The sequence below is a fragment of the Mustela nigripes genome, chromosome 13 (assembly GCF_022355385.1).
Source record: "Mustela nigripes isolate SB6536 chromosome 13, MUSNIG.SB6536, whole genome shotgun sequence".
Lineage (NCBI taxonomy): Eukaryota > Metazoa > Chordata > Mammalia > Carnivora > Mustelidae > Mustela > Mustela nigripes.
In genome coordinates, this window is record NC_081569.1 from 144,298,504 (window position 1) to 144,315,553 (window position 17,050).

At 62.1% G+C, this 17,050-nt stretch overlaps 3 protein-coding genes across 9 annotated transcripts in view; 1 reads left to right on the plus strand and 2 right to left on the minus strand.

Moving 5' to 3' along the window:
- The window catches only part of PACS2 (phosphofurin acidic cluster sorting protein 2), a 214,643-nt gene that overhangs the window by 16,306 nt on the left and 181,287 nt on the right, over positions 1-17,050 (plus strand). The gene's annotated exons all lie outside the window — the stretch shown is intronic.
- Positions 1,498-11,683, minus strand: LOC132000329 (uncharacterized). 3 transcript variants are annotated; one of them, XM_059374184.1, is made up of 7 exons: positions 10,376-11,683; positions 9,260-9,675; positions 9,023-9,135; positions 7,988-8,119; positions 7,276-7,857; positions 6,908-7,097; positions 6,604-6,688 (listed from the first exon to the last, which is right to left on the minus strand). In XM_059374184.1, exons 2-6 carry the CDS (start codon positions 9,453-9,455, stop codon positions 6,981-6,983), a joined length of 1,140 nt encoding a protein of 379 aa, XP_059230167.1. In that variant the 5' UTR covers positions 9,456-9,675; positions 10,376-11,683; the 3' UTR covers positions 6,604-6,688; positions 6,908-6,980. The 3 variants fall into 3 exon arrangements, with proteins under 3 accessions (XP_059230168.1, XP_059230167.1, XP_059230165.1); XM_059374185.1 differs by lacking the exons at positions 6,604-6,688; positions 10,376-11,683 and adding an exon at positions 1,498-2,128 and having other exon boundaries at positions 9,260-10,320; XM_059374182.1 differs by lacking the exon at positions 10,376-11,683 and having other exon boundaries at positions 9,260-10,320.
- JAG2 (jagged canonical Notch ligand 2) overlaps positions 12,042-17,050 on the minus strand; it is a 109,192-nt gene continuing 104,183 nt past the window's right edge. The window contains exon 24 of the mRNA XM_059374169.1: positions 12,042-12,234. Within this exon, the coding sequence (XP_059230152.1) occupies positions 12,167-12,234 (68 nt within the window). The 3' untranslated portion in view covers positions 12,042-12,166. The remainder of the gene's footprint in view (positions 12,235-17,050) is intronic.

Below are 17,050 nucleotides of genomic sequence, written 5' to 3' on the forward strand. Positions count from 1 at the left end.
CTCTCGGCGGAGCTCGAGCCACAAAGGTGCTGAGCAGAGAAGCCCAGCGCAGCCCGCCGACCTGTGAGCCACCGTGGCGGGCAGCGCCCACGGCGCTTGTTCCTGGAGGGGTGGCCTTAGGGAAGGCCGGGTCCCGGCACTGCGGCTGGGTGGGCTGGGGGACAGCCCTGGGGGACTGACTCTGGGGGCCACGGCAACCTCAACCTGCCGTGGGCCAGCTGGGATCAAAGGCACACCCAGCAGGGCCAGGATGCCAGCGGAGCAGAGAGTCATTCGACTGCTCAAAGCCTCCTGCACGCCTCCAAACCCACAGGAATTTGGGCACCGGACCCGGCAAGCACGGCTGAAGCATCACTGGGCCAGGGTGCCCCGGCCTTGCCCTCACCACCTGGCCTCACCCACAAACCTGGCACAAAGAGATCTTCTCTTCCAGTCTTAAGGCCTGGAAAGATATTTTCGGTTTTAGGGGTTTGGGGGTTCCCCCATAAAGGACTGTGGGTCCTGAATTAATCTTTTCAAGGAGTTTGTTTTTAAGTCGTCTCCACACCCAGCTCGGGGCTTGAACTCACAACCCCAAGGTCGAGAGGTGCTTGCTCCACCGACAGAGCCAGCCAGGCGCCCCGCACGTATAGTTCTTCAGTCACGTCGTTCCTGGGTTGGGTTGGGTTTGGTTTATCCCCAGTGACTGAGGGAAACCCTACTGGTTTTTGTATCAGGCAACCCTGCTGAACTCAGAGGAGTGCCAGTAGCTAGTCTGCTGATTACTGTGGCGTTTCAGAGTAAGTTATCGCGTTATCTGAGGATACAAGGTACTGCAGTTGGGTCTCCCTCCACCTAGCTCCTAACCCACTGGTTTCTTTTTCTTGCCTTATTGCATCGGACGCGCAGGCTGACCCCGAGCGGCGCCCGTGAGCACGAACACCTTTGCTCGAGGGGACACGTCCCTCGTACAGCTGCAGGTCTGCAGGAGGTGGCACTCGCCACGCTAAGAAATTCCCTCTGGTTCTTGTTTTTTACGCTCGGTTTGTTGGTGTGTTTGTTTTTAAGTCGTGGGTATGTATTAAACTTTGTCAAATACTTTAATCTGCATGAGTGTAAGATCTTAATTTCCTTCTTTAGCCTGGTGAAATGCTGTGTGTGATCTCATGTGAACGATGTTCATGCTCCCGAGATAAACTGTGTGTGACCTTAACGCACCGTTGGATTTGGGTTAGCGAATACTTTAAAATCTCGTGCTTACACCTGAACCTGGTTTAGGATTCCGTGATCTCGTGCCCCCTATTCTATTTCTGTTCTGCCCTCCTGAGGCGGGCTGGACCCTTTCCCTCTAGCTCTCCTTTCCCGGAATACTCACACATCATGTATTATCAGCTCCCAGGGGGCTGGCGGGTCTCACCGTGAAGCCCACTGGCTGAGGGGCTTTGGGAAGCCCACTGGGAGAGAGGTTTGATTACTATTACGACTTTGGAGTGTATTTCAGTGTGTTTAATTTGCCATAAATCTATGTGCTCGCTGCGTTTGCAGATTTATTGGTGTGCACTTTTTTCAAAATGTCTCCTACATTTAGAATAACCAAGGTTGGGGCATCTGGGTGGCTCCGTGGGTTTAAGCCTCTGCCTTCAGCTCAGGTCATGATCTCAGGGTCCTGGGATCGAGCCCCGCATCGGGCTCTCTGCTCGACGGGGAGCCTGCTTCTCCCTCTCTGCCTGCCTGTGATCTCTGTCTGTCAGATAAATAAATAAAATCTTTAAAAGAAAAAAAAAGAATGACCAAGACTATAGTTAATCCCCTTTTCGTCCTACATGTTGATTTTTGCGCGCGGACCAGTCTTCAGAGAAGCGTCTCCGCAGCCGGCTCGGACTGCGCCGCCATGGCCCCTTTGCCGCTGCGCTGACTGGGCGGCCTGACTTCTCTCCTTCCTTCATCTCCGTCGAAGCCTCGGCCTCGCCTCTAACGCTGCTGTACGCGCGTCCCACAGATCCGCCCTTGCCAAGGGCCTGTTATTGTCAAATTCTAAGCAGGTTGTGGTTCACATTATCAATTCCTCTTCAAACACCGTTTCGTACTTTTAAAAAGTTTCCAAATGCTGCATTGTCCTGGCCGCGCGTCAGTTCCTGGTCTCGTTTCTCTGGAAAGGAAAGTGCACATGCAAATGGTGGATACACGAGAGCGGGGCGGGCGGGAGCCCCGAGAACCTGGAGCCGCTTCCACGCCCAGCGTGGAGCCCGACACGGGCTCGGCCTCAAGGCCCGGAGATCAGGACCTGAGCTGGAACCAAGAGTCTGACGCTCAACCCACTGAGCCACCCAAGGGCCCCTTGGGAACTGTGTCAGGATTGATCCCTCGTGTCGGTAACGGCGCACCGGGTGTTAGAGCCGGAGGACAGGGCAGCACCTCCTGCCCCGCGGCACACATCCAGCTTCCCGGGCGGCGCCAGCCAGCGTCCCCCTGCCTCCTGCGTGCGCTGGGATCGTCCAGGAGCGGCCAGCGTGGCGGCACAGTCGCATTCCCTGGCTCTGCCCTTACCTTCCACAGAGTCCCCCGGCCGGCTGGTGGCTCTGCCCGGGAGACGCAAGCGGCCCTCTGAGAGCAGCAGAGACCACATCCGTTTCTGCATACAGTGCGGGGCAGCTGCGACCGTGGTCTCCCCTCCTTTCCTGCCGGGAGCACCGCCGCGACTGGGCGCCAGGAGGCATCTTGGATGCTGAGTCTACGAGGCCAGGGGAGCCAGGACTGGGCCATGTCCTTTGGGTCTCTTGGGAGGAAAGGAACCCCCATTCGGTGACGTGCCGCAGAATTAGGTTTTCTTTTGCCTGGAGCGGCACCACCTCCGGCACACGCCCCGTCTCACCAGGACTGAGCCCCCGGCCGTGGCAGCTATCCGTCTGGGAGACGGTCCTGTGTCACAGGGAGGGACCTTGCTCCTTCTCGCTCACGCAGGGGCGCCCCCCCCCCGTGCACGTCCCCCGGCCCCCGCCCCCCCCGTGGGCCTGTGGAGACGCCGCCAGGGTCGGGCCGTTACGGACGGAGCCGTGATGACCGGCCTCGCGTGTCTCATTGCACGCGTGTGAAGTCCCACCTGTAGGGTGAGTTCCCGGTGCCGGCGGCGCCGCTGTGTCCGGGAGATGCCGGAATGCGCTGTGCCTCTCGCTCCTCCGAGGCCCCGCATGGCGCTCTGGGGCTGCGGCTGCCCCGCTCGCCCTCTCGGGAGTTTCTTGTTAACTCCGTTCCGCGGCGACCGCCATCGAGAGCTGAGGTCAGTGGGCCCTTCCCTCTCGTTACCCTCCCGGCAAACAAGCGGGTTTTGTCCCGGCCACAGGCTGAGATACTGTTCGTAGCAGAATCCGAATCGGTCCTCCTGGTGGGGGTTCTGGGATTTAATCATATCGTCTGTGAAAACCAAACTGTACTTCCTTCTGTGCGATTGTAAAAAGATTTTGTGGTTTTTTCTTTTTTTTTTTTTTAAAGATTTTATTTATTTATTTGACAGACGGAGATCACAAGTAGGCAGAGAAGCAGGTAGAGAGAGAGAAGGAAGCAGGCTCCCCGCTGAGCAGAGAGGCCGAAGCAGGACTTGATTCCAGGACCCCAGGATCATGAGCCAAGCTGAAGGCAGAGGCTTTAACCCACTGAGCCACCCAGGCGCCCCAGTGGTTTTTTTCTTTTAATTTTATCTTTAGTCATGTCTACACTCAAGGTGGGGCTCCCGCTTACAACCTAGAGGTCAGGAGTCGCACAGGCCGAACCCCCCGGTGCCCCTGCGGCTTCTACACCTGGTTCCTCCTCCAGTGCTGGGCACCGGCGACAACAGAAGACCCGGCCGCTGAGACCGGACCTCCACAGGCGGGCCGTGCCCTGCGCCCCACCTGAGGGTAGCTGGGTCCTGCACGACGGACGGTTTCACACTGAGAAGGTTTCACACTGAGAACGCGCGGCGGCTGTGCTGCGAGCCGGGCTGGTGCCGACGCCCCCCCCGGGTCCCGCAGGGGCTCGCAGGAGCCTGTCGACGGGCAGAGTGAGTCTGTGCCCTCCGGAGAGAGGAGGTATGTGAGGTGAGCCCTGTGTCTGCCTCTTCTCTTTCTCGAGTTCCTTCTGAGCTGCGGAGAGACGGAGCCAAAGCAGGGTCGGCGGCCTCGCGGGCTGCGTGGGGCTCAGCGCAGAGCCCGCCACTTCCCCTGCTCCCTCCGGCTCTGCCACTCTGTCTCTCCAACGAGAAAAATGGTTTCCCGGGGATCCCAGTGGCCCCAGCGGGTGGAGTGTGGGCTCGCCAGACGACGTGCAAAATCAAACAAGTCTACAACAAACAAATACATACATTAGAAATCGTTGGAAACCCTTGTGAGAGCGGCCCGTTGGCTGTATGGGGCTTGACTTCAGTGAAGAAAACACGTGTCAGATCCCACCAGAGGCCTCTCCAGACACGGGCAGGTGTCTCCTGACCGCGGTCTTCCGACCGGTCCGCACGACGCCACGCGCCAGCCCCGCGTGGATCCAGAGCACGAGTCCTTCAGGTGCTTTTTGGTCCCGATCACCAACGTTTCGGTGCTGGCGTTCACGAGGCTGGTCTGTGATCTCACATCCTCAGGGGACGAACCGCGATACTTTGCACAGCAGTGGCGCCGCCCTTTCCCCGAAATGTAAGGATCCCTCAGGACACCGGAGGACCGATGGCTTTGTTTGAAAAATGGTCTGTTACATGGTGCACTCAGATTTTTCAAAAAAATTTTCTAAGGCTCTACACCCGGCATGAAGTCCAGGAAGGGGCTTGAACTCAGGACCCTGAGATCAGGACGTGAGCCGAGATCCAGTCAAACACTGAACCGACTGAACCAGCCGGGCGCCCAGTGCACCGACATCTCCTTGGGTCTCTGTTACAATCATGATGATTAATCATTTTCTTAGAAAATCATGTGTTCCAACCTTGATGCGCTGGCTTAGCGCTCATCAGAACGGCTCCTTAACACACAAACCACGCTCCGTCTCTCTGTTGGCTCTTCTCTTCCCCCCTTCCTGTGCATTTTAAACTTTCTTCTTTTCTTGATGAGGACTTCTGATTCTTTCTCTACTTCGTTGTGATTTTTGTCCCCAAAGAATTAGCTCTTACGATAATTTCTTGGTCCCAACCATCTTCTCCTGTTCAAATCCGTTTTGTCTTTACTTGTGACTCTTTAAAATCTGTCCAGCATCAGCATCGCGTCGGCCCCGCCCCAGACGACAGCCCCCCTGCCCCAGGTCACCAGCCTTCGTTCCCTGTGCCCCTCGGGGCCTCGCCAATGGCAGGGAGCTCAGGGTCTTCGTGGGACCCCGTCGGGAGACCAGTGACGTCTTCCTCCCTTAGGGGGGCTCCGGCCTGCACCACGCCCGGCCCTCCAGCTGCACGGCCTCGCCGGTGGGGCTGGCTGGGCTCAGGTTGCGTCAAGCACCCCGGGAGAAAGCGCACGCACCTCCCGCTCCTGAGTTCCGAACCTCTTGGAACCACCTCACACGCCCCGAGTCACCTGACAACAAAAGTGACAAATCTTGCCAATCTTTTGATGGGTCAGCCTTCTTTTCCCAAGTCAGGTGTGTAGTCCTCCCCCCGGGGAGGATCTGATGTTAACTGTAGGTTTGGAAGCAGCGCGGGTGAGAACCGTCACCTGCTTGCAAAGGAACCGCATCAGGCGAGGTCTCAGGAGTCTTCAGAGGAGGCAGGACCGGCCCCATCCGAGGGCAGGGAGGGGCGCGCCGATTCTGCGGCTGTGGCGGTCTGAGTCTCCCTCCCCTGCGTCCGCCTCCCGGCGCCGGGGTCCGGCTCCGTCCCATGAGGGCCCCAGGTTCCCAGAGAGACGCGGGGAGGTCAGCAGCCCTCCAGGTGAAGGTGCCTCTCCTTCGGGAGCACATCGACGCGACAGCCCGGAGAGGTCAGAGCCCTGGGGTGCTCTGCTCACGCTTGCTCTCCGACCGTGCCTTGAGCTCGAAACTCAAACAGCCTGACGGCGTCACGTGGCCTCCGTCACCCTGCGGTGCGGCCCTGAGCCCGGCCCACCGGCCCACGCCGCTGGCTCGCATCGCCCACGCACGCCCTTTGTGCCCGTCGCCGGTCCACTACGTGCCTGGGCCCCAGATGTCCCAGCACCCCGCGTGCCTGGATTCCCAGAGCGCAGTCCTGTGGACCGCCCCAGAGGCCCCCGAAGGTGTGTCGTCTGCACTTACGGCGGGCGTCGTCGATGTGGAGGTTGGAGGGAGGCATGAAGGGTGCAGGGACCTGGCCGCGGCGGTGACCTCGAGACCACAGCCCTCGCAGCTCCGCCAGGCAGGAGGGCCCGCTCCTGGCGTCGAGACCAGCCTGCAGACTGCTGTGGCTGATGGGCCGTCGAGGCGGTGTGCGACATCCACTCTCACGCTCTTGGGGAGCGGGCGCCACGGGATAGGGAGCCCGAAGAAGAAGCCACACACCCGAGCCCAAGACCTGTCGGCTGCCAGGCCCTCGGATGAAGCGTCAGAACCGCCAGCCCCCGCTGGGCCCACGAGTCCCACAGACGCCTCCCTGGGGAACCTGGTCCTGGAGGTGTCCCTTCCGGCGAAGGACGCATTCCTAGGTGCCCGTGGGGTCCACGCATCCGACCACACCCTCCATGCAGCCGGACTCAACAAAGCACACACTGTCTTATCCACCAGCTGGACACGCAGGTTGCATTTGCTCCCAACTCTGGAGGGAAGAAAGGGCACGAAGTGGGCAGCCCCCGGGGCCATGGAGAGAAAAGCCAACAGACCCGACAACCTCTGACCACGGAAGAGCCACAGGCACACGCGGAAATGCTCCGTGCCACGCCTGCCCGAGGTGATGGACAGGGCTGACCACGTAGGATGAAAACTTACATCCAGCAAAAGGAACCACAGTCAGCCCTGAACCTGCAGAAATACTCACAATGTACATTGCGGAAGAATCAACAAATCTGGGGCTCCTGGGTGGCTCAGTGGGTTGAGCCTCTGCCTTCAGCTCAGGTCATGATCTCAGGGTCCTGGGATCGAGTCCCGCATCGGGCTCTCTGCTCAGCAGGGAGCCTGCTTCCTCCTCTCTCTCTCTGCCTGCCTCTCTGCCTGCTTGTGATCTCTGCCTGTCAAATAAATAAATAAAATCTTTAAAAAAGAATCAACAGATTTAAGCCTGTAAAAGTAAAAGACTCTCATAGGGAAAGGTTCCACAGACAAGCCCACCAGGGCGAGCTGCCCTGCTCCTTGGGGCCTGCAGGAGCTCCTATATTTCTGCTCCGCCTGGGAGCCCCCCCAACTCACACTGTTGAGACCTCTCCTCGCGCCGGCCACTTTCCATGGGAGCACGGCCTCAGTGCCGAACAGCTGCCTGCCCCGCTGTCGTCCCGAGCGTGTCCACTCCTGCCCTGATGCCCCCAGTGACACCGCCGACCTCCAGCACCGGGCCTGGCGGCTGAGCAGCGGGGCGCCCAGAGAACGCCGAGGGGCTGTGCTCTCCCGGCCCGGGGCCGCCGGCCACGCCAGGCGGGCGCTTGCGAGCTCAGGCTGAGCCACCGCCCAGCGTGCTCTGTCCCCGCCGCACGTGGAAGTGCTGAGCTTCCTGAAGGGCGACGAGGAGACTCGGCCGGGAGGGAGGGAGTGACCGCACACATGTGGGCCTGGAGCCGCAGGCACCGGCCGTTGGCGCACGAACCAGCACGTCCACAGGGGCTGGGGCTGGGTTCCAGGTGGTGGTGACCCACAGCCGCCGTGAGGGTCTAAGAGGGGGCACGGGTGCCAGGTGCGGTCCCTCCGACTGAGAGCTGCACCCCTGACGGTGCTGGACGCTCTGGTCGCTCCGCCTGTTTTGTCCCCGGGGCCACTCCCGTAGAGACCGGATCCACGCTGAGGAGAGAAGCGCCAGCCTGGGGCCGTCCTCTCGGGACAGGCGGCCTGGCCAGTGCCATTGCCCTACAGCTCGTGCTGGCCCCAGGTCCTGGGCCGCTCCCTGACCGCTCTGGGCCTGGTTCCTTACCTGCGCCACGGGAACGGTGGCTGCACGCCCACACGGCCATAGCAGGTCATGGGGACGGGGATGGAGCACGAGTGAGTCCCTCCGTACAGGGTTTGGAAGGAGGACTTGCGACTGGTGAATTCCACTGAGCATCTGGGAAGTGACGAACAAAGCTGGCCCGTCCCCTCGTGTCCGTCTCTGCGCTGGGCTCTGAGTCAGCCCCGTCTGGGAGGAGGGACGAGGCCACGAGGGGGGGGGGGGGGGGGCCACGGGGGGGGGGGGGGGGAGGCCACGAGGGGGGGGCGGGAGCCCAGGAGGGGCTGACAGCCCCCGCCCCCCAGTCCAGCCCTCCTCTCTGCACCCGCTGGGCACCGCACACCCGCAGCCCAGCCCGCCAGGGGACTCTGACAAGGCAGCGGGCCTCGAGGACAGCAACCTGACCCAGCCGATGTCCCCCTCCATGGATGAGCGCCCCAGGCCAATGTCACCCTTCGACTGTGACCCCAGGCATGCCGGGGCCTGAGTTCTGAGTCCAGACAAATAAGGTGGGCTGGGGGCCTCAGGACAGGTCATCACAGGACGGTCGTGAATGCAGAGGGACAGACACAGGGCTCCCCCTGCCCACTTTGGACACAGCCCGGGGTCCCCGAGACCATACTCGGATTTGATAGCTCACTTCCAGGGCTGGCGGAGCTCAGGAGAGCGGATGCCATCAGGGTTACCGCTCCGCCCGCGAGCAGACCCCAGCACACGCCAGCGGGGAGCAGGGAGCAGCGAGGGGGCGCAGGGCAGGGCTCCGATGGGGCCTCACCCACGTCCCACGGCCCGCCGGCCGGGGTCAGACACAGCGTCACTTTCCCGATGCGGACATGCGCGGGTCTGCTGTGCTGCTCGAAGGGCGGCCCGCCGAGCGCTGGTGTCTGGGGTCTTTGTGGGGGCTCCGAGGTCGGCTGACCCTCTGGGGACACACTGATCGAACGCTCCCCAAGGCCCCACCCTGCATCCCACTGGTAGACCAGCTGGGGTGGCCCCAAGCCCAGATAAGAAAAAGACCACCTTATCAGGCAGAACGTTCCTAGAGGCCAACCAGGGGCCAAGGGCAAGGCCGGACCTTCCCCAGGCGGCGCTAAACCGTCTCCCACACACAGGCCAGTCGAAGGACGGCGGGTCTACACAGACAGGAGGAGGCCCCGCTCAGCCGGCCAGAAGCCTGGTGATGGGCGCTCAGATCTCCTCAAGCCCACCTAACGCTCCCCCGGCCCCAGGCCCCCAGGCTCACGTGCACCAACACACCCAGCAGAGCTCGCGATTCCTCCTCCAGATGCCTGTGCCTCCTGGGGGCCGCCGTGGTCAGAAAGGCGGAGCGGCAGGCTCTGGCCAGGCGCGGACGGCCCGGGGCGGGAGCCTCGCCAGCTGCCAGCAGACACGTGAGACGGGCCGCAGGACGGCTGTGTCTTCCCGCGCGGCCGCACGGCCCTGCTCCAGGCATCCTCCCGAGGACGCGGCGCGACTGCCCTGGCTCCGCCCTGGAAACAGCCCCTCATCCACACAGGGGAGTGACACTCCACCGTCGTCCCCAAGACGTCCCCGTGACGCCCCGGTCTCAGCGGGGTTTTGAGAGGCCTTCTGAGCAACGACGTCCTGACGGGGCGGAGGCGGCCACACAGAGGGGACCGCGGGTGGCACGGGAAGGTCCAGAGAAGGCGAGTCTGCAGACCCAGAGGGAGATCAGCAGCGGCCGGGGGCCAGTCGGGACAGCGCGTGACTGCTAGTGGGCACCAGCTTTCCTTCTGGGGTGATCACCGGCCTCTGTAAGTGCGAGAACTGACTCCCCGCACACGGAGGACGGAAGAGACACCTCCGAAAAGCTGATGAGGAAGACGCGGACAGGAAGCCCCAGCTCGGCAACATCCCGCCCCTCGGCGGCAGCGGGAATGAGTCGGGGGCGTCTGCCGGGGCGGGACCTGCGGCCCAGCCGGTCCCAACGCCGCGCCGGACGGTCCACCCCCCAGACGCGTATGGGACCATCCCCACCAGCCAGCCCTGGAGAGACCTGCCAGGGGAGCCCTGACCTCAGGAGCCGGAGCCGCGGTGGGCGGCAGCTCGTTACGCGGCCGGAGCCGATGGATACACAGCGACCGCGGCGGGGGGAGCGCAGGGAGGCGCTGTCCCATCCTGCCGGCGCTGGCACGAGGCCCTGAGGACCGCGGCCCCCCGGCGGGCGGGAGAGCCAGGCCCAGAGCACGGTGAGGCGCCCGGCTCCCCGTCCTGGGTCTGGGAGCTGACTCCTTCCCCCAACCCTGTGCTCCCCGCACCCTCCTGCCCTCCCCCTCCAGCCCCGCTCCCGGCCAGGCCTGTGACCTCCTGCTCTGACCCCCTACACTGGCACACTCCAGCCCATGTACTCACCCCAGTCCCGGCCCAACCCCAGTCACCAGCACAGCAGCCGTTGGGTCCCTCTGTGCCACGCACCCTCCTTGAGAAACATCGCCCTCAGCCACAGACGGGCCCGTACCCCTGGTGCCTGAACTCCTAACTGGCCACCGTCAGCCTATGCAGCTGACCCAGCGCCGGGGGTCTTCTCTTGGAAGAACTTGGGGGGCTTCACACTGAGTCGGCCTTCTGTGGGCTCTGGACATCTCCCACAGACAATGTGTATGGAGCACAGAGCCACCAGGACCCTGCAGGGCCAGTGTGCCCGCCACGGCAGCTGCCACAGCCGGAGCCGCTTCTGGGGAAGGGGCTGGGAGCATGCGCTCCGACGTCTGGTCCCTGTGCTCGGGGAGTGGTCCCGGAGCCACCATCCCACCGACCCCTGGCCCTCCGGGCAGAAACACCAATGCAGCCCAGGAGAGAAGCGGCCACCCCAGAGGTCCCCACATCAGCTTCTGCGCGGGAGCACAGCGACTTCTCTCTGCAGACGCAGGATGCAACGTGAGAGCTCCCACGACCGTGTTTTACAAAAACACCTGGTGGGGCGCCTGGGCGGCTCCGTCAGTGAAGCCTTTACCTTCGGCTCAGATCATGTTCCCGGGGTCCTGGGATCGAGTCCCCGGGTCATGTTCTCTGCTCGGCGGGGAGCCTGCTTCTCCCTCTGCCACTCCCCCTGCTTGTGTTCCTCTCTTGCTCGCTGACAAATAAATAAAATCTTCTTTAAAAAACCTGAAAACCCACGTGGTGCTGAAATTGAACAAGCGCAGAATTGGAGGCGTCCGGGGTGCCCGGGTCACCCGACTGGGCTCGGCCTCGGCCCAGCAGAGTGGGACCACACAACACGCTTCCGTTAAAGAGGGCCTGATATCTGCAGTCGTCCGAGACGTCCGACACACTGGCCCGTGTCCCACTGCGGGCAGAGCTTGGAGAAGCAGCCGTGGCGCCCGCTGTTCCGGAGCGGGGGCTCAGAGGCCGAGAGACCACGGACGATGCCGCTGTGGGTGCCTCGTGGGGCCGGGTGCCGTGGCGGGGGCTGAGCAGCGGCAGGGGCGGGGGTGCTGGGGCCGCATGAAAGCCTGAAGGGGAAGGGTGTTGGCTAGTGCAAAGGCCCTGCGCAGGCTGCGGGCAGCAGCGGGTGCGGCTTCGCGGGGAGAAGCAGGGAGCAGAGGGTGACCCGGGCCGCTGTGGAGAGCCTGGAAGGACTTGGGCTTTTCTCAGGATGGCTGAGGTGGACGTGAGACCTCTCTCTCCTGCTTTTAGTAACTTCTTGGGAGTTTATAATTATTTCAAAATGAAAAATCAAAAACCAAAACCCAATCCCAGCAGGCCTGGGGGGGGGGGGTTTCTTGGTAGAAATTGACAAACTGATGTTAAAACTCATCCAGAAACACGAAGAGCACAGAACTGCCCCAGCAACGCCGGAAGAGGAGGACGGAGGGGGACAGCTCAGCGACCTGACTTGAGGACGCCTCGATATAAAGCCACAGGAATCACAGAAAAATGTAGTTTCGGCCTAAAAGTGGACAAAACGTCCCCTGATTTCTAACAAGGGCGTAAAGGGGCGGCAGCGGAGAAAGCCTCGTCTGGGACGCGGGCGGGAGCCGCCGGCCGCTCGGGCAGGGGAGTGAGCCTCAGGCGACGTGTGTCCTGGCACGTAGGACAGTGACCCAGAACGGAGCGCAGCGGAGGCGAGGTCTGGCCCCACACAGGAGACCTTTCCGCCGTGGGGTTAGATGAAGAGTCCTCACTGACGGCATCAAAGGATGATTATCTCTGAAGCCAGGAACGGGGTCTCGCCATTCGCCGCGACGTGGCTGGAGCTGGAGGGGGTTGTCCTAAGAGAAACGCGTCCGTCAGAGAAACACCCGTGTCCTGTGACCTCCCCCCGTGTGGAATTTAAGAAACAAAACAGAGGAGCATAGGGGACAGGAAGGACAAAGAAGATGAGATGAAACCAGAGATGGAGACGCCAGCAAACAGGCTGAGCGCGGGCCCTGGGGGCGGGGGCGGGGGCGGGGGCGGGGCACGGCCGGACCAGCGCGGGTGAACCACCGACCTCCACTCTAGAACTAACGATCTTCTCTGGGTTAAGGAATTGAACTTAAATTTTTTAAAAATTAAACTTGGGGGATCCGTGGGTTAAGCCGCTGCCTTCGGCTCAGGTCATGATCTCAGGGTCCTGGGATCGAGCCCCGCATCGGGCCCTCTGCTCAGCGGGGAGCCTGCTTCCCTCTCTCTCTCTCTGCCTGCCTCTCTGACTACTTGTGATCTCTGTCTGTCAAATAAATAAATAAAATCTTAAAAACAAAAATAAAAATTTAAACTTAAAGAAATAAATGGGCCTCGAGGAGAAAGAGCATCCACAGACGAAGAAACAACGGCTCATTGTGTGTCCGATAAAGGGCTTGTATCTCAAAAGTCAACAATTAAAATAAATAAATAAATAAAATAAATGGGCAACGATTTGAACAGACATTTCCCCCGAGAAAGCGAGCGACGGGCAGAAGGCTCCCGACAAGATACGCAGCGCGGTTCGACCCCGGCGGACCTCGCAGGTGTTGGTGAGGACGTCGGTCCCCTCAGGCCGTCGGGAGAGTGTGGCGGTTTCTGTGAAGCCAAAGGCAGGACGCCCGCCTGACCCGACAGGCACACTCGCAGGGAGACCCCGAGGAGAGACAGACACGTCGTCGTGACGGTCGCCCACGGCTGCGGCTGGAGCGTCCACACGGGCGCCGAAGCACACGCCCACCGCGGGCCGTGAACCCACTCCCCTTGGCGGCCGTCCACGCGCCGGGACACGGGTCAGCGACGAGAAGGACGAGAGACCGACCCGAGAGACGCAGGTGGGTCTCGAGGCGATCAAAGCTGAGCGCGGGACGCCGTCTGCGGGGACGGAGGCGCCGGGGGAGCCCCTGGGCCCGGGGGCGAGCGCAGCCCTGTGAGGCCGTGCGTCCGAGCGAGGCGTGCCTGGTGGTCCCCGAACGTCATCCACACACGAGCGCGTGCTCGTCCCTTCTGTTCCGAGGGCTCCCCACACGGTTCCGATGGCGGAATCGTGTGGCTCCGAAGCGCGTGGTGTGTTGGCGTCCCCGGACCCTGAGCCGACGCTCCGCCCGTCCTCAACACGGCCCCGTTCTGGGCCACGTCTCCGTTTGGGGCACGTGGAGGGAGGAGACACACCGCCGCGTCCAGCAAAGCCTGCGGAGCCCCCAGCCCCTCCAGGCCTCGTGAAGGCCCGCAGCTGTGGCGGGGCCGGGCCTTGCCGTGCGACCCGCGACACCCGCGGCCCCGCAGTGGTCGTCGGCAGAGGCTCATTCACCTTCTGTCTGAAAGTGAGCTCGAGAGAGAAGGGAAGTGTGTCCAAACACCTTCGGGGGCTGGGTGGTTTACGATCCTCCACGCGTTCGTCAGCAGAAGGGAAGAGACAAGACACCCGGACTCTGAGGAAGGGAATGACTGAATGCGGTCTTCCGGGCGTGCGGGTCCACGGCACGGTCAGACGGGGTCAGAGGGCAAGCGATTTGTCCCCCCGCGATACCCCGCTCCTGAAACCAGAGTCACACCGTGCGGGAACGGGACTGGAATTAGAATTGTTGAAAGGATGAGCCGCCCTGGGACCCCACATGCCATTCGGCCCAGCCGCGTAGAGCAGAGCGGAGGGCGGTGGGCAGGTCCTCAGAGCTCTGTGACCGCCACCACCTCCAGTATCAGACGGTTTCATCCCCCGGAAAGAAATCTACACCCGTTAGCGGTCAGTCCCCGTCTCTCCGTCCCCAGTCCCGGGTGGCCACGGCTCCGTCTCTTGTCTCCATGGACTTGCCCGTCTGGACGTCGCCCGTGAAGAAGCCGTACGACACGCTGCCCTTTGTGGGTACCTTCTGTCACCGGTCACCTCTCAGGGTTTGTGCGCATCACCGTTCCTTTCTGCGGCGGGAGGAGCAGCCCCGGGCACTGGGGAGCGTGTGTCAGCCCGTTCCCGGCCGACGGACGTCTGCGCAGCTCCCGGCGTGGACGATGAGGTGAGCCGCCATCAACATGTCCATAGGAGCGTTTTGTTTCTGTTTCTCCTGAGGAGACACCAGGGATGGGACCTTCAGGTCACCAGTAACGCCATGCTCAGCCCTTTGAGAGACAGCCAGACTGTTCCCACCAACAGCACGCACGGCCCCGTCTCTCCACTTCCCCACCGCGCCCTGTTGTCCATCCTGATGCGCGTGAGTCCACCCGGGGTGGTTCCGACGCGCACGGCCCGGTGGGGAGGGCTGCTGGCGCCTGTCCGTGTGCTCCTGACCACCGGGACGTCCTCCCTGGGGGAACGTCTGCGCAGACACTCTGCCCATTTCTCAAGGCTGTGCTCCCAGGCGTTCTGCCTCCTCGTCACCTCTGATTGCACTGACGTCTTCCACCGATTCTGAGCGAGCCTCTGTCCACGGTGTGAGGTAGGGATCCAACCTCACTCTCGGACATGCGGACGGCCACGGCCCCGGGACCCTCCTTTCCCCTGCACTGGCCGCACCCGCCTCGGACCCTGGCAGACGGTAAAGGTCAGCGTGTGTCGCGGGTGCCCAGCCCCACGGTCCGTCCTCACACCGACACCACAGTCCTGATAACGGTCACTTTGTGGTGAGTCTTGAAATGATCACGTCTGTCTCCCCACATCATTCTTCTTCTTCTTCTTCTTCTTTTTTAACTTTACTTATTTATTTGACAGAGAGAGGAGGAAGCAGGCTCCCCGCTGAGCAGAGAGCCCGATGCGGGACTCGATCCCAGGACCCTGGGATCATGATCTGAGCCGAAGGCAGAGGCTTTACCCACTGAGCCACCCAGGCGCCCCTTCATTCTTCTTTTTCAGGCTCCTTTTGGCCACTTGGGGGTCCTGTGCAAGTCCATGTACATTTGGGATCCGCTGGCCCCTGTCCGAGGGGAAAGCACATCTGGGATTTGGGCAGACTGTGTTGAACCTGCGGATCCACGCGGGGAGTCTCGTCCCTTCCGAAGCATGAGGTCTTCCCGCTCGGGAGCGCAGAGTGCCTGCCGCGGAGGACCTTCAGTTTCTCTCAGGGGACACCGGTCTTCTTAAATGGTCGGTTTTCCGTCTTTGAGGCACCCCCAATCCTCTTGTATTCTGTCCCGACCATTCCCGACTCTGTGGTTTCGTGTCTGCTTCTCTCCAGCTCCACGACTGTGCGAAAGTCCAAGTCCGTGCACACTCGAAGCCGGTCTTTCTCCCCGGCCTGGCCAGTCCAGCTTCCCCTCCAACCTTGTCCTCCCCCCGGACGCCCCCCGCCCCTTCACTGCGTCCTCCCCCTGGAACCTGGGTGCCCTTCTCCGTCTTGCGTCCGAGACTGTGAGGTCCCAGCTAACACACACGGGTGTGCGCGCACGTGGGACTCGCGCAGCCTGATTCCTCTCGAACAACCTGGATCGTCTCAGCGTTACTGGTCAGTAGAGAAGGAAAGCAGAACCACTCACACTCGAGAGGGGGCCACTGGGCATAAAACACCAAGCAGGAGAGAGAACCATCAGCGTTGATGAGGTCGTGGAGAAATCAGAACCTTAAGCCTTGATGATGGGACATAAAATGGTTCAGCCGCTGCGGAAGCCAGGACGGGGTCTCCTCAAAAAAACTGGACATAGAATAACCACGTGTCCGTGGGGCATTGATCTAAAAGGACGTCTGTGTGTCTTGACGCTCTGTCTATCCATGTTCACAGCCGCGTCGCTCCCGCGAGCCAAGAGCCGACGTGCGTCTGGATGTGCATCTGGTGGGCGGACGCCGCGCGGTGCGTGCGTGTGGGACGGCACAGCCCACGGGAGGCCTGACCCCGTGACCACAGGGGTGGACCCTGACGACGTCACCCCAAGGACATGGCCGGTCACGGGAAGACACACGCTGCGGGATCCCACTCAACAGCCGCATCGACAGAAACAGAATGTCGACGGCGGCGGCCGGGGGCCGGGGCTGCGGGGGCGACGGGCAGTGGTTTCATGGACGGAGCTGCGGACTGCAGGGGAAGCTCTGGAGATCCACTTGTCCGCTCTGTGGGTTTTACCCACAGCGGAAGTAAGAGTGAGTGAGGAGACCAGCCGGCAGCGGGACTGGGCTCCATCCCTGACCCACCCGCTCCCCAGCCCTTTGGTGCTCAGTGACCTACGCAGCGCCACGGCCACAAAGGAGTAGATGAGGTAGCGACCCCTTTCCTGAGTCTCTCCAACCCAGCCGTCCGGGGACGTCTCCGTGGGTCTGCGGACCCTGGTGCTGGCGTGGCCCGCCGATGGCGGGGGTGGGGTCGGCTGTGTCCCCACAGGCCACGCGCACTCTGGCCTCAGGACTGCCCGCGGGGTGCTCCCACGCGCCAGCCCCGATGGGCTCATGTCCTAGAAATGCCAGCGGACACGGGGGGCTCTCCCCGGAGCCTCGCCTGCCCCCATGTCCTGGCGGCCTCCTGCCCAGTGCCCGCCCCACCCGCGCCCGCCGTGGGTCTGGTTCTGAGGGAGTCAAAGGGCTGTGGCACCGGCGCCTAAACCAGCAGGTGTCAGACGCTCCCGGAAGGTGTCGGCTCTCCCTGCGCCGGGGGCTCCCCACGGTGGCCAACAGCCAGAGGCTCCGTGGCCACGATGTATCCTTCTCCCTGTCCCAAGGGCGTGATC

Bases quoted from the DNA above. Each gene is read 5' to 3' on its own strand.
- LOC132000329 (XM_059374185.1), bottom strand. From the start codon at position 9,455: ATGCCTGGAGCAGGGCCGTGCGGCCGCGCGGGAAGACACAGCCGTCCT. The intron at 9,136-9,259 runs GTGTGTTGGTGC...CTGTCTGTGTAG, and splicing joins GGAATCGCGAGCTCTGCTGG to ACCCGCCGTCCTTCGACTGG. The intron at 7,098-7,275 runs GTGAGTTGGGGG...TTTATTTGACAG, and splicing joins CGAGGAGAGGTCTCAACAGT to GCAGAGATCACAAGCAGGCA.